The sequence below is a fragment of the Hemitrygon akajei genome, chromosome 5 (assembly GCF_048418815.1).
Source record: "Hemitrygon akajei chromosome 5, sHemAka1.3, whole genome shotgun sequence".
NCBI lineage: Eukaryota > Metazoa > Chordata > Chondrichthyes > Myliobatiformes > Dasyatidae > Hemitrygon > Hemitrygon akajei.
The window spans coordinates 69,219,956-69,237,274 of record NC_133128.1 but is presented as its reverse complement, the minus strand read 5'-3'; the positions used below and the strand labels follow the sequence as shown (position 1 = coordinate 69,237,274).

At 35.6% G+C, this 17,319-nt stretch overlaps 1 protein-coding gene across 7 annotated transcripts in view; it reads right to left on the bottom strand.

Annotated features, from left to right (window-relative positions):
- tiam1a (TIAM Rac1 associated GEF 1a) overlaps window positions 1-17,319 on the bottom strand; it is a 313,320-nt gene that overhangs the window by 161,979 nt on the left and 134,022 nt on the right. For all 7 annotated transcript variants that reach the window (XM_073045684.1, XM_073045683.1, XM_073045686.1 and 4 more), the window contains 3 exons: window positions 16,045-16,119; window positions 11,397-11,564; window positions 3,917-4,018 (listed from right to left, as the gene is read on the bottom strand). In XM_073045684.1, coding sequence (XP_072901785.1) covers window positions 3,917-4,018; window positions 11,397-11,564; window positions 16,045-16,119 — 345 coding nt within the window. The remainder of the gene's footprint in view (window positions 1-3,916; window positions 4,019-11,396; window positions 11,565-16,044; window positions 16,120-17,319) is intronic.

Here is a 17,319-nt window from a genome sequence, read left to right as displayed (position 1 = left end):
ATGTCTTGATTTGTTCACTGCAATAAACATCTTTCTACACTCTGTAAACAATGTTATACAATGCTCTGTTTTCCCTGAGTAACTGGTGTTCTGGTTAACCAAAGTTATACAACATTCTACTTACAATGAGTAACTAGTGTTTCTGGTTAACCAATGTTATTAACACTCTGCTTTCAATGAGTAACTAGTGTTTCTGGTTAACCAATGGATCTATTTTAAAACTCTCAATTTATTTTTCAATCCTTCCACAGGGGCACTCTGTCCTATCTTTGCAGTCAATATATAATTACAACTGTAAAAGATATTTGTGGTCCTTCAGCTTTGGCCTGCTGAACTCGATCAATTTAATGGTTTCATCATTAGCAGGGCAAACTCTGACTGTCAGGGCTTTAAACTCTGGAATTCCATGTCTTTATGCCTTTTTACTCCACTGAACTCCAGCAGTTTCATTAGTCCTCCATCTCAACAGTGATTCATTACCAAATTTTGTCCCCCCACCACAACTTTATCATTTCCTGTCAGTCTCTTTGTGTAAACTCTTCCTGTTCCTAACATCACTTGATGTACATACAATCAATCTATACACCATATAAGCTATCTTATGTATTTATATTTATTGTGTTTTTTAATCATTATGTTCTTGATCTTAACTGTGTTTTTTTAATGCTGTGTCATATCAGGAGTAACAATGATTCAGTGTTTCTTTACACTTGTGTACTGGAAATGAGATTACACAATCTTGAATCATACAGGACAAAGGTGTTTATACTTTTTTTGGTGTATAGTAGTTACTACAAAGTGCATTGCTAAGTGCTTACTTTCAAGTTTAAGGTTAGTTTTGTTACATTGCGAAAATGTATGGAATGCTTTTTGAACTTCTGAATCCAAATCACAAAAGCCCCAAGTGGACAATCTAATCATGACAAAGGGATAAATAATTGTTTCACAGAATCATGGAAAATTATGGCATAAAAACAGCCATTAAGTCTGCTGAGAAAGACTCCTGTAGCGTAACTATTTCCTAGTTGGAAGATGTCAGAGAACTCACTCCCGCCAGAACTTAAGTCTATACAAAGATACATATGTGCTACTATAAGAATAAAGCTATGGAACATCTAGGCAAGGATGCCATAACCCATCAAGTACAAAGCCAGTGGAATAAGTGGTGGGGGGGAGCGGTAGCAAGCATTCCACACATTAAGAATTCCTAAATGGTGACCAAGTCAGGACAGCTTAGCTATCTGCTCTGCATGTTGTACCTGCTTGTTAAAAAAAAACTGGTGAATATACTACAAGTAAGTTTTTCATTCCACTTATGCATATACTCTGCATATGACAACTAAGTCAACTTTGACTTTGCTTGAGGAACTGTTGCGAGATCCACTTGGGGATCTAGGCTTTAAACTGAACACCAGACCAAGATTAAGGAACTTCTGACTACCCTGATTCTGAAGGATCAGTGCTGAGGAAGCAATGCGATTGCTGCAGGACTTAAACAAATTGGAGGAATGGGTAAAAAAGTAGCAGATGGAATACAGTATTGAGAAATTCATGATAATGCCTTTTGGTAAAAGGAACAATAGTGCAGACTATTACCTAAAAGGGGAAAAGGTTCAAACATCAGAGGTGCTGAGGGACTTGGGAGTCCTCGTGCAAGACTCCCAGGTTAATTTACAGGTTGAGTCTGTGATAAAGAAAGCAAATGCAATATTAGCATTTTTATCAAAGGGAATAGAATATAAAAGCAAAGAGATAATGCTGAAGCTTTATAAGACACTAATCAGGCTGCATTTGGAGCATTGTCAACAGTTTTGGGTCCCATATCTCAGAAAGGATGAGTTCTCATTGGAGAGAGTCCAGAGGAAGTTCACAAGGATGATTCCAGGAATGAACAAACATATGAGGAGTGTTTGACAATTTTGGACCTGTACTCACTGAAACTTAGAAGAATGTGAGTGAGGATCTAATTGAAACCTAACTAATGTTAAAAAGACTAGATAGGGTGGATGTGGAGAGGATGTTTCCTCTGCTGAGGGTATCCAGAACTAGAGGGCACATCCTCACAGTTGAGGGGAAACCCTTTAGAATAGAGGTAAGGAGGAATTGCTTTAGCCAAAGAGTGGTGAATCTGTGGAATGCTCTGCCACAGACTGTGGTGGAGGCCAAGTCTGTGAGTATACTTAAGGTGGAAGATTGTTTCCTGATCAGTCAGGGCATCAAAGGATATGACGAGAAGGCAGGTGGATGGGGTTGAGTGGGATCCAGGATCAGCTATGATGGAATGTAGAGCAGACTTGACGGGCTGAATGGCCTAATTCTGCCCCTATGTTTTATGGTCTTATATCTAAAAAAAGGGATTTTGCAAGACAAGGGCATGAGAACAAAGGGGTGGGCTGAGCTGAGTTGCTTTACAAAGACAATTGAATGGCTGTGTGGCCGAAATCCATTTAGTGATTGTTCTGTGATTCAGTGAAGTGGAAGTGATGAAATGGGTGCAAAATTGGTTATAAACAGGCAACAGAGTCACAGTGAGTGGTTGCTTTTCAGGCTTGATGAAAACAGGGAAAGACTTGGACTAAGTTGTGTTGATTACTTGTAAAATTTACAGATATCATAAACATGGAATTATGGTAAGCAGAAAGGTGGACACTGATAAACTTCAGAAGGATATGGACTAACATGCCACAAATGAAATTTAATTCAGAGAAATACAAGGTAATATTGGAGGAAGAACGATAAAGAGAAAAAAAATTGAATTTCATATGTAGTACATGATTAGAAACCTAGGTGTACAAATCATTGAAGGTGAAAGAACAGGTAGAGAAAACAATTATAAGTGTTTTCCTGAGATATAAATATTAAGATTGGTACATATCTCCAAAAGCAATGAGGTTACATTGAACATTGATCAAACACCTAGTTTGACTAAAACTAAAGCTCTGTCTCATAATGCATTTCATGCACCACATGTCTGCCTGCATGAATCTTAGTGTTTATAAGATATTTATAAAGCCCTGAAAGGTTGAAGTACTTCAGTTGTTTAGAGATAATATAGAAGGTGGGAATGTTTACCTAGCGTACAGAAGACAAGACGTGATTTGTAAGTAGTTTTCAAAATCATGACCTCAACAAAGTGAGCATAGATCAGGAGACAATTGTTTAAATTGATTGGCAGAATAATCTGGAGTAAAATGAAGTAAACCTTTCTGACACAGTGGTTGTCACGCTGTGGAATTCATTGTTTGAAATGGGAATGGAAGCAGACTCCGATATCATTTCAAAAATAAATTAAGGAAGAGGTAAAAACTGGGCAATGTGATTTAATAGATTTCCCTTGCACAGAGTTGGCAAAGGCCCAATAGGTCAAATTACTTCTTTTTCAGTTGTAATAATTTAATAATTCTATTCAAGCTAACAAAAATCCAAAAGAGCAAACAAATCCAAAAAAACAAATAACAATTTTGCATTAATGCAATAACAGATAAGGATCAGCATAACTAAACTTATTGTTAACAAGTTCTCTCTGAGATTATCCTTTAACCATGCCTTCTCTTAGATCATTTTCTCCTCTATCAACAGAAGAAACAAGTCGAAGATGAGCAATGTTTATAACCAAACAGCTATGTGGCACAGCACAATGTTGCTTTGCTTTTCTGAGATTATTTTGTGTGATACATGCACAAATAAATTATGTAACTAATTATGATATAAATAACAAAATTATTAAATCCTTAGATTCTTAATGCTATACAAATTGACAACTTACATAAAAACTTCAACTTCTGATAATGTAACAGTTAAACAGTACAAAATTTGCATTGTCTTGTAAAAAGAATATCAATGCACTTGCCATATATACATATTGGTTGCTAATATCCATTCTTCATTTGTGTAAATTTAAATTCAGGTTGCTTACCAGTTCATGAATATCCTCTTGTTTAGGTATATAATATTGAATGTGATTATTCACTGTAAACTTCAAACGAACATAGTGACCACCAGGGTCCAAATTATGTGCCTATGATGGAATAGAAAAATGCAGATACCGAGAAATTGATCAGTAATTTGCTCTGATTGTTACAAACATAACGAACAATGTTCCATTTTAAACATAATGTAACATACCTGGGGAAAATCTGTAATTCAACATTATTTTGAATGGATAACATATAGAATGCTACTGCTTTTAGATTCTTTTTATAAAAGAGTTAATTATGCATAGTAGCATGTGAACAGTGACTAAGGAAGAATATATCCCTGACCTACTCCTCCTCTTCACAACCATGCATCTCTTTTGCATTTTTGTTTGTGCTTCAGTGTGCAAATTTGAATGTATTAAATAAACAAGAGATTAGCTAAGAATTCACGGTCATTCTTCACTCCCATGACAACTTTGGAGCTTGAAGTTATTCCCTATGGGAACTTTTTGAGCTAAAATTCTCCAGCATGTGAAATATTAAAACATTTCCCTTAATGTTCATTAACTAATGACAATTTAAACAAAATACTTATTTGCATTTTTTAATGATTTATTTTCAAGGGAATTAATAATATAATCCTGCATATTGATTTTTCTTTAGCTATGTAGTATGGATTTTGAGTATAATTTAGCCCTGATCATATGATGGTACTTCATCAAGACCACGCACTGAATTAATGGAGCTACAGACATGCAAAACAGGAACAAAGATAGGCACAAATTCATCATACAAAATCATGAAAATGATGGAAGGCTGAGAACTAGTCACTATAAAAGGGTTGGTAACTAATTTTGTTGACTTGTGAATACAATGCAGTTTCCATGATCTTGAGTCAGATCAACTATGTTCAGATGTTAGGCATTTTTTGAAGATGTTAACAAAATAGAACTGAATTCTGAATAGAAAGGCATTTAACTGGTGGTCCACAAATTAAAAAACAAATAAGTTTCTTTATTTAAAAATATATTCAGATCCACATATAAATCTTTTCAAATGAAATAGTGTTCTCACTTTGCAAAGTTCACCAATTTGGTTTTGTTAAACCTGTACATTCCTGCTCTCTAATCTCTTAATTTAATTTCTAAACATAATAAACTTTTGAAATGCCCCAAAATAGGCAATGAGGCACAGAAAAAAAAACTGCTGATTAGAAACATTTAATACAGAGAACTTTAATTATCTCCTTACTTAAGATAGTCTTGAACATTTCATCAAAAGGGTCATGAAAATATGCAGAAGTTCACGCAATGAAATTGCAGACAGCTAGGTAAAGATTAAATTATTGCTTTAAATAATTTTTCTTTATAAAATATATTAAGAATTTATCCCACAGAGTCACTCATTAATAACAATTTGTCTGTTCCATTAGTCATTTTGTAGTACATAGAATACTTTCAAAATTGTAAACTGAGGTGGATATCATTTACTAATTTCATTATCTACACTAAGAGCATAGTACTTGTTTGGTAAGTAGCTATTTCAGAATTAATTGAACAGAATTTCCCTTAAGCGTTTTTTGAAATTCTGGTATTAGTTATTCAAACACGTTGCATTTAAGAAACGTTGTCCTTTAGAACAAAACAAATAGGCTAATCAGAAAGTTTTATTGCATTCTAATTTATTTTTACATTGAAACAGATTTTCGCCCCTCCTTGGATGGCATGTTCACATTTATTAATGCATCGAACAATACTGTTGATCAAAAAGAGCAAACAACACAATGTTAGAAAAATAATTGTGACACAGTTTAACATTCTGTGTAATTAAACTACATATTACAATGTATATTTTTACATTTAAGTAGTAGATCTATTTTCAGAGGGTGCTATTAAGGAATGCCATTAATGGTTAAAGTTTTAAACAATGAAGCAGGATATAAAAATGAAAATCATTTGCAAAATACTTTCAAGCATCTACCAGCACTATGTAGCATTCTAAATTCCATTGCAGGCTTTTAAAGCAAGTCATCAATTATGTAGGAAAGTTAACAAATAAATGTATTTTGCTCTTTAGTAAGTACTTCTTTTATGTAAGTACATTTTTTGTTCATGAAGAAAGCAAATGAATAAAATATTATCATACTTTAGTGATTATTACAAAATATTCCATACAATAATTGTAATAAAATCCTTTTCTTCATAAAAGCCTGTAATGAAATGTTTGATTACTTGATATCTTTATCATTCTACTATACTAGAACACTTCAGGTTCTTAACTCACAGTATGATTTGAAGTGAGAAGATGCAGATCAAACAAAAAGGGAAATGTGCATGAGCTGATGCAGGAGACAGGAGAGAAAACACAGGTAACAAGAAGTTATAATACAGAAGAAGGCATCACAACAATTTACAACAAACTCTATTTACATTCATACATTTCAGGAATATGGCCATTAATGAGAAACATGCAAACAAATGAGTATGTGATTTAGACCACATCAAGGCATACAGAATCTTAGCCTAAATGTTTATACGCAGGAGGTCCTGTAGTCAGGTCACATTTTAAAAAATATATTTGAAATATCGCTGACTGAAAAATATCACTATTTTATTGGCATTTCAACTAACAAATCATCTTTTCATAACAGCATCATTGTTAAGAGTTGCATTGTGGTAAATGAGAGAATTATACAAAGCAACACACACAAAATCCAGGAGGAACTCAGCAGGTCAGCCAGCATCTATGGAAAAAAAGTACAGTCAATGTTTTGGGCTGAAACCCTTCAGCAGGACTGGAGAAGAAAAGCTGAGGAGTAGATTTGAAAGCTGGGGGGAAGGGAGAGGGAAATGCCAGCCGATAGGTGAAACTTGGAGGGGGAGGGATGAAGCAAAGAGGTAGGAGGTTGATTGGTGAAAGAGACAGAAGGACATGGAAGAAAGAAAAAAAAGGTGGTGGGGAGTGGGGGGGAGCACCAGAGGGAGGGGATGAGCAGGCAAGAAGATAACATGAGTGAGGGGTAAGGAGATGGGAAATAATGAAGGGGAGACATTACTGAAAGTTTGTTCATGCCATGAGGTTGGAGGCTACCCAAACAGAATACAAGGTGTTGTTCTTCCAACCTAAGTGTGGCCTTATCCCAAAAGTGGAGGAGGCTATGGATGGACATATCAGAATGGAAATGGGAAGTGGAATTAAAATTGGTGGCCACTGGGAGATCGCACTTACTCTTGTGGTCTCCCAACCTACTTCAAGTCACCAATATACAAGAGGCCACACCAGGAGCACCGAACACAGTATATGGCCCCGACAGACTCTCAGTGTTTCCTCACCTGGAAGGACTGTTTGGGGCCCTGAATGGTAGTGAGGGAGGAGATGTAGGGGCAGGTGTAGCACTTGTTCCACTTGCAAGGATAATTTCCAGGAGGGAGATCAGTGAGGAGGGATAAATGGACAAGGGAGTTGCGTAGGGAGCGATCCCTGTGGAAAACAGGAAGTGGGGGGAGGAGAGGGAAAGATGTGTTTGGTGGTGGGATCCAGTTGGAGGTGGCGGACGTTTTGGGAAATTATGTGCTGGACGCGGAGGTTGGTGGGGTTGTAGGTGAGGACAAGAGGAACCGTATCCCTGGTAGGGTGACGGGAGGATGGGTGAAGAGTAGACGTGTGTGAAATGGAAGAGATGCGGTTGAGGGCAGTGTTGATGGTGGAGGAAGGGAAGCCCCTTTCTTTGAAAAAGGAGGACATCTGCTTTGTTCTAGAATGAAAAGACTCATCCTGAGAGCAGATGAGGAGAGATGTTTTTAAAACTACCATGTTTCTAATTCCCTAAAAATTGAACTACAAAATGAATCCTGCAAATCTCCAACAGTCCACAATGCAACTATTCAAAAGCTCCAATGGTCCAACATCTAGCTCACTACGTAATGTTTTCTGAGCTCGCTCTCAACTCGATGGGAGTTCAGCTCCCACACTACATTTCCATTCTCCAGGGCTTGGTTCTCATGTTCCCTTACCATTTGCCAGGTCTTTGACTTGTGCGCTCTTTTTGCATTCACAGGGTCAAGTTCCCCTGCTCCCTTTCAACTTCCTTAACAGCTTTCAACTTAACTGATTCACTCAACAAATTATTATACTGTTTAGCAGCTAAAAGAGAGTATATTAACAGAATAAATTACATTTGATAGCCAGTTATCCACTAATATATGGAGAATGCCAAACTATTGGAGTTTAAACATAGAATTTACAATTACAAATAACACTGAATTTTCACCTCTGAATTTATCAAAGAATTCAGATAATTAATATCTAAAATTATATGTAACATGTCCATCAGCATTATTTAATCAAGTGTAAATAATAATACACAAGAATAAAATTTACATAATTATTTACATGATCCTGGCATTACTCATAAAATAAAATTGGAGGATGAAATGGGACATAAGTTGGAAAGTAGGTTACTCAGGATAACAGCAATTTTATTATAATGCACTTTTGGTAACATAAAGCACTATAGTTTCTATGTTATATAATTTTTCCTCATGAGAGCTCCAGTCAAGAAATAAATTCATCTATGTCAGTGTCAAATTCAATCTCCACTTGTAAGTTATGGTTCTCAGCTCTCAATCTCTATCACTGTAGTTTGTGTTTATTTTGACTGTAAACATACCAAAGTATCTATCACTATCGCTCAAGGTTCTTCTGCACATAGCTACCAATTTCACTCCTTTTCCCATGTGTTGCATATCATTTCTTCCCAAAAGACCTCACCTTGTTCAAACATCTACTTGCAGCAATGCAGCTAGTTTTGGAAGCAGAAGTTCTAGGCTTTCTGCTGTGCCACTTGCTTGACAACTTTAGATGAATACAAAAATTATGAATAACATATATCAAGTAGATTGTAATGTTTTGTAACCCTACCTATCAGATCAAAAATATCAATAAAATAAACTATACAAGTTTGTAAGTGATATTCCAAAATAATTTTCTTTGTGTTTCTATTTGGACTGATTCTTAAAAAAACAGAGCTTACCATGCAAAAACCAGTATCCAATAAGTGTCACTAAATGGGTGCACACAACAATAACATAAATAGAATATTGAACTAGTAATTTTAAGTGCTTCCTAAAAATCACTTCCAAGACTTCCGAGTAGCTATTTCCTGTCTATTCCTCTGTCTCTACTTAGCTGAATCTTTTTTAAATATCTAGGCTTTTGTACAAGCCTGTTTTGTACAAGCCTGACTGATCTCAACCACAATAGCGCTACCAAGTTCTATAATTCATCCCTCACTTGAACAAACACAGTTTAACAAAATTCAGACCTGAAATATTAAATCTATTTTTCTTTCTATAGATGCTTCCAGAAAACGTTTCCAATAATTTTTAAAGCAGTTTGCTTTATCAGCATTCCTGTTACCAGGTTCAAAAATATCCAACCCATGCAATACCAGCTCATGATGATAGCAATGTATTTTTTTCTGTAGAAAGCTCTGCAGTAACTTGTCAATAAGTATCACATCCAAGCTCTGTAACCATAGCAACCATGATAGATATAAAAAACAACAGAGGAATGCCATCATGTTCCAATTTTGATTAAAGTTACACACTTGATAATGAATAGCTACTGTTCTTCCAGTGCTATCATCAAAATTCATCAATCCACAACATCATGCCACCACAGAATGCACCCTGCAGTTAATTCAAGGTAAACCAATGTTAAGGAACACAAATAGGTAATTGTAAAGGCAGTAGTGACATTTATGAATAAAATTGACTAAATTTCCTATACCAGCTTGCAATAAGGGACCATTAGATCCTTTGGAAGAAACGTTTAAAACAGTGTAATGACCTGAAGCATCTGTGAAAGGAATCATTCATACAGAGACATAAACAAGGCTAACTAAGGACACAATATACAGTACAGATCTGCTTTCTCAGAGTTCATGGGACACAACTTTGTAACTTTGAAGTCAACAGCTAAGTGTTGGCAGGAATAAGTATATTTTAAACTGGTATCATAACACGGACAAATTAATTGCTATAATTATGGATTTAATTGCACATAGACGTTAACTTCAAAAAGGACCCTTTGGGTTCACCTCATTAAAATGATCAAGGATTGTGATTTTTGTTTCGGCAGATGTGGACAATATACAAGGAAACTGCATTAAAGAGTTGATCTTTTGCACAGATAGCAATAACCTGGCAAACAATACAGGTATAAAGAATGCAGAATCGAAATTGGAAATCCATGTAAATTGAAGCTATAGCTACAATTGAGAGTTAAAATTAAGTAAGATCAAGTTAGGATATCAAGATTATTTTAGTGATAGCATTTTGTAATACGCTACAACTTTTTTACTCCTTACAATATGTCTTTTATAGTGTTTGAACTTGTAACATTTTATTATTACTTTTAACTTGGTTTCAATAAATCTTTGGAAGAATTATCTGCCTGCTGTGCTGTAAGCTCTGAGGAATTTTACTCACCTGAATGGTATTTTATATTTTTATTCTTATAATACCATATTCTCAGAAGAATGTTGATTTGTTTTTGTGAGTGTTGCAAAGGCAGCAGTAAAAGATTATAGGCAAATCATGGTCTTTGTGTTCAACCCCATGTTATTTCTGAAGAACTTCTTAATTCACATGGCCTTGTGGGTCTGAATGTCCCAGAGGCCTTTGCTGTCATGGCCATCAAGTGAGCAGTAACTAGGTATCATGTAGCAGGTCTGCTCCTTAGATTACCTAGATGGCTGTGTAACAATTGTCTTTAACCTGCTTTTAAATGGGGCTAATGGCAAGAGATATTTAAAAAGTCCAAAAGGTTTATGATTTAAAAATTATCAAAAGATAAGAAGATTATAAATTTACACCAAAACAAACTTAAGAAATATGTTCTTTAGAAGAACATTAAGCTAAGCAGAACAAACTACTTACCTCCAGTTACCTTTACAATTAAGGTCAATAGTACAATTCAAATGATGTGAAGCTGAGAGGCTGAAATGCAAATATATTTGGCCTCTCACCTTAAGATGCTTGCAATCCTCTCCTGTCTTAAGTTTGTCTCCAGCTCACATCTGCTTTCAGCATTGTGAGGTGCAGGCACAGAGGTCAGAATAGGGTTGGTGCTATACAAAGCACCTCACTGATGGTTCGCTAGAGAACCACCAGCAAAATATAATCAAATGAAGAGAATAATACTAAGGAGAGTTAAAGGAATTGATACTTAGTAACGGATATAAGTAACGGAGGAGATAAAGCAAAGTTTTTAAGTTAATTTCATAAAAAGATGTAGTCACAAAATATATTTAATTAACTACCTTTCAGAATATGCCAACAATTGCAAAAAAAAGTTTTATTCTATAATTACTATTTTAAAATTCTGTAGGGTTCTTGATTTAACCAACCACCAGTTTTAAATATTATTTTTATCATCATCCTGATGAAAATATAGGATAGTTGACAGTAAACATACCTTACAAGCTACTTCAAGAATTTCCTGAGCCGAGATCCCTGGATGTACTACAATCAGGATGGGTTGATCATCTGGTAAACAGACCCATGAAGGTGCGAGGGAATCAGTAACCCAGTTGTCACTCCCAGATGATTGTTGCCGAATACTTGTGCTCAGATTCTTTTCTCTCTGAGGAAAGGACAGTAATAACCTGCACTCAAACTCTTTTTTCACAACAAACGGGTTAATAAAAAAGTCTTCTAGCGGAAGATGATATAAAGATACAATGGTAATTCAACTACCATTGTTTGAGAGCAAAACCTAAAATTAACACCAATTTTTAAAAAGTCAGTAACATACAGTTGATATGCCAACTCTTTACAACTTGGTTAGCTTTTTAAAAATATTTGTTTCAGCAAATCAGAATACGTAGAATTAAAATTATTAATTTGCTTGGCCAGTTAATAACAGGCTGTGAATTAAAGATCTACAAATCAAAATGTCAGCATACTTCAATGACTATTTCTTCTCATCTTTGATAATTCAACTTTCTCATATTATCAAGAGTATAAATCAGATATATGACAATTATTGGCAAAATTAAAATTTTCTACAGTCTGACTGAAATTATCATGAAATATTAAATAGCATTATATGCAAATTAATCACATCCAAACACTTATAGTGGGATGCAAGTTGGTAGGCACCACTATCTCTAACACAGGAAGCTTTAGCCCCTCAAGCCACTAGGTGGCATCTGCAGCTTCCTCATAAAAATGCAATCTGAATTTGTGCAGGTAAAACTAAAAAAAACTGTCACAATTTTGAACTCAAGTTGTAACATTTCCTCCTTGCCACAAGCTGCCTTTAAAAGTACAAATACATATTGATGAAGAAATCAGTCATTACAAAATATTTTGAAGCAAGAAAAATATAAACCAAATGAACAAAAGTGATATGAATTAAACCAAAGTAAATTCAGTATTGCACAAGGGGATTAAGACATTACTACAAGTGAGAATGACTAGCAGTGCTTCTCTTCTTGCCCCTATAATGTCACCACTGATATCTATCTCCTATTTCTCTTCCAAATGCTGTCCCTCGCCATCATATGCTGTCAGTTTTTATATGTGTTCTGACTTCAGATCAGCTCACTGGACATTTGCCTTGTCTCTAAATTGCTCAGAATTTTCACAGATGGGGGAATCATCCTGCTTCTCATCTAGCACTGGATGAGCAGTTGTTTTTCAATTAAGAGTAGACTTAATTAAACAGGCTTTTTGGTTTCCATTAGAAATTTAATTCTTTTACCAGGGGCTAATCCCTATCTCCAGCTTCTATCTGAAATTGCATCAGTTAGTTCAAAGATCAAAGTAAATTTATTATCAAAGTACATACAGTATATGTCACATTATACAACCGAGATTCATTTTCTTGCGGGCAAACACAGTAAATCCACAAAACAACGAAAGACCACACCCCAACAGGACAGACAAACAACCAATGTGCAAAAGACAACAAACTATACAAAAGAAAAATAATTATAATAAATAAATAGTCAATCAATACTGAGAACATGAGATGGAAAGCTCTTGAAAGTGAGTCCATAGGTGTGGGAACAGTTCAGTGATGGGGCAAATGAAGTTATCCCTACTGGTTCAAGAGCCTGATGGCTGAGGGATAATAACTGTTCCTAAACCTGGCGGTGTGAGTCCTGAGGATCGCGTACCTTCTTCCTGATGGCAGCAATAGGAGAGCTGTCATCATAACCTTCGTCATAAACTTGACCACAAAATAGACTTCAGATTACATATCTGTACCATTTGTTTTATCTCTACTATTGAATAATATTCTGACTAGCTTTTCTCATTTTACTTCCTGTTTACTTAAGGTTACTAAAAATCTACTGCCTGGGTCCTACTTTGCACCATGTTCCATTTAACCATTACCCATGTACCCTTATGCCCACTGGCCTTCTGTTAATCAATTTTCTTACACTTCTTCAAGTCATTTCATGTTCTAACCCCATTTTGTCTTTGTAATCTCTTCTAAAGCCTATAACTCTCCAAGAGATCTATTTTCCTCTAATACTGGCCTCTGATCCATGCACAGGTTTAATCTCTTCTCCACTGGTGTAGTATTTTCAGCTGGAATGACACTGAACTCTGTGATAAGCCCTCTAATTTTCTCTATTCTATCTCACTCTTCCCTCCACTACAACACGACTTATAAACTCTCATATTAAGTCATTGGGTCACAGTGTTACACAAGCACTCCAACCCAGCTTGTCCATGCCAATCAAGATCCCTACATTACCTAGACCCATTTGCCTGCATTTGCCACATATTCCTCTGTCCATGTAATTGTCCAAACATTGTAAATGCGCCCACCTCTACAACCTCCTCTTGCAGCTCATTCCACATACCCATCACCCTCTATGTGGAAAAATAGTTGCCTCTCAGATCTCCTTTAGATCTACCTGTTCTCACCTTAAAACTATACTCTTTTGTCTAAAGACACCCCAGCCCTGTGAAAAACATATGACCCATCACTTATTTATGCCCTCTCGTGATTATACCTCTATAAGGTCACCCCTCAGCCTCCTATGCTCCGGGGGGGGGGGGACAAAACCCAAGTCTATCCAGTCTATCCTTATGACATAGCCCCTCAAGTCCCAGGGGGAATCTTTTCTACATCTTCTCCAGCTTAAGGACATTGTTTCTACAGCAAGGTGGCCAGAATTGCACAAATACCCCGTGTATGATCTCATCAACATGTTGTACAGTTGCCCCAACTTTTGTACTCAGAAGCATGCCAAAATCTTTCTTCACCACCTTGTGAACAAACTTTTGATTGCCTGTCCAATTGGGTTACTCTAGATGGAACAGCTGATTATCTCCTTTTCACTAGTTAGCTTGTCTCTGACCTCCAAGCTGCACAATGAAACAAGTAACTGGTGGTAAAATGCTCCCAGCACTAATCTCCTCCTTCCTAGCATCAAATTTTAGTTGATGATGTTTCTATGAAATACCTTGGGGTCACCTACAAAAGAGGGAATAAAAAATTAAATTTCTTCCATAGTTGTAACTTTCACTTTGTGTTTATTGTTGAAGACCTGACTATTTAACCGCCTTAAGTTCTAAAGAATTTCAATGCAAATTCCATCACAACTGCCTCTCACCAGCTGAGGAGACAAGCACTTCTGCTTAAATAAATCAAATGAACTTTATCTGTCTGAAGGCTTTTCCTATAGATGTGCAAGAGTATTTTTCAGAAAAATGATCTCTCTATTAACCATACAATCAAATAAAATAAATTGGAAGAAATGTGCTTGATTATCATCATGAAATGAGAAGTATCCCAAACCCACAAACTAGAATCTAAATTTTTCCACCAGTTTTTCATGTCACTATTTGCCTGTTTACCTAAGCACATTTACACAGGGAAACCACTGGTGTTTAAAAAAAATGAACATTACTTATTAGTCAAACTTGACTCTGAGATGATCATGAGAACATAATGGTCAATATTACCCCCCATCTAACATTCGAAGTAATCAAAATATTCTGTAGCAGCAATCAAACACTACATTCACTCTCATTGCTCTCCCTAATGAAGGAAAGACAAACAAAGTAGTCCTGTTACTGTTTCAGATGGTATCAGTAAGACTGGGAATTGAACCTACTTTCCCAAACTGTGAGATTCCCAGCTATTCACTGTGTATAATGGGGTGGGAGGAGGGAGAGGTGCTCAAAGCAGAGCTTTCAATCAGATTACATCTGTTTGCTCTGTAAGTGCAGAGGAAACTAACAGAACAATATTTCTCCATGGTTTCAGCAGAAAAATTAGCAAATACAGTACACCCACATTATTGCTTATCATGCTTTGGAAATCCACTCTTACAAAAATCACCACTCAAAAATCTGAGATATGCAACAAAATTCACTCTAGCGGACTTATGTCAGGAAAAAAAAGTAAATAAAGTAACACTTTTCTCCAACTTGCATTATTTGATGCACATGCAGCTTTGCTTTAAGGAAAATCTCATTACAGCCTGTTTCATAGAAACATAGAAAACCTACAGCACAATACAGGCCCTTCAGCCCACAATGCTGTGCCAAACACATACTTACTTTAGAAATTACCTAGCTTTACCCATAGCCCTCCATTTTTTTAAGCGCCATGTACCTGTCCAGCAGTCTTTTAAAAGGCCCTATTATATCCACCTCCACCACCATCACCGGCAGCCCAATCCACGCACTCACCCCTCTCTGCGTAAAAAACTTACCCCTGACATCTCCTATGTACCTACTTCCAAGCACCTTAAAACTGTGCCTTCTCGTGCTAGCCATTTCAGCCCTGGGAAAAAGCCTCTGTCTATCCACACAATCAATGCCTCTCATCATCTTATACACCAGTGTTTCCATGGAACACAGTTCCCCATAATATAAAGGTTGTCTATATAATAATTCCTTTACATTAGCATGACAGAAAACAAACTTCCAGAGTTTTTATTAATCTAATACTAATGCAAACCAATGTTTTTGAACCTAGTTTATTCAGAAAAAGGCCCTTACTCAAATGCAAACATTAATCCCAATACAATTAACCTCATCCTATGTTGGTTAAGGTCTAGTCAAGCCGGTATATGCAGTCAATACATACTTACACTGGTATCTGTTGAACATTCATTAAAGATCCCTTCTAAAGATTTCTTCAGAGTTGCTTCACTGTCACCAAAGAGCTAAAGAAAAAAAGTACATGAAATGATATTGAATAGCCAGTTATTTTCTTCGCACTTTCCCTTCATGTGTTTATTTGTTCCCAATGAACTAATTTCTTTTGTTTTCCAACGTTTTACTTCTTCAGTTTCTGTATTCCTACTCACTGGCCAACAATTGTGGGAAGCATTCAAATAATTTTTAAAGGTGTCAAAATTGGACAAATCACTGTTGTGAATTTCTGTGCCATGTGCCAGGAAGGACTTCACTTGATAGGTATGAATATTGACACAGTATATTCAAAATGTGCAGTTGATTCAAAACCTGGAAGAATTCCAACATTTCAAAAAATGAACAGATTTATAACTGAATAACGTCAGTTAAAATTTAGTGTCAAACGTGTTAAAGTTAATAGGTAGTATGTATATTGAATGGATGATGTTGAAGTGTAAAAAAACAGAAATTTATCAGTTTTGATAGGCTCCATATAATCTCAAAGGAGGAAGAACCTTAAACCTATTATAATTCATCCCTTCAGTATCTAATTATTTCATATGTGACTTCGTCTCTTGATTGTAATTGCTGTTAATTGAGCTTTTGCTCTTCTATAAATAAAATGCATATTTCCATCTCATTTATTTACATCTCATTACTGTTAATGAATATTCAGTTAAAATATAATTTCATGCACTTCATTTTATTTTACAAATGCTGCTACACATTTATATATTTATTTTCTAATATCACATTTTAGATTTTGTAATAATGTTTTAAGATAGCCCATTAGTTAAATTCAATTCAATAAAAATAAAATCCATATCACACAGCATCAGAGGATATATCAATGATTACACCCAGATGGACTGCATTCACAATGATATTAACATCAAGAAGAATTAATGCTGTTCTTAAAAACATCACATAGGGAATAGGTAATTAAAACTTAACTCAAGTTAGCCCAGCATGGAATGCAATCTGATAATCTCACAAGAAGTTGAACACAGAATTGAAAGCCAAGTAAATGAGATGGTTCCTAGCGTTAAATGTAACACAACTCCCTTTAACTTTAGCATAGTATAAACCTGTACAATGCTTGATCAGGAGTTTGCTGTCCATTATCATAGTGAGTATGAATTGAAGGCTTCATTATGTCAGCAGCAAAGAATAATCTCTTATTTGCTACTATATTATGTTTATTTTATTTACCAAGCATTAATTTGATG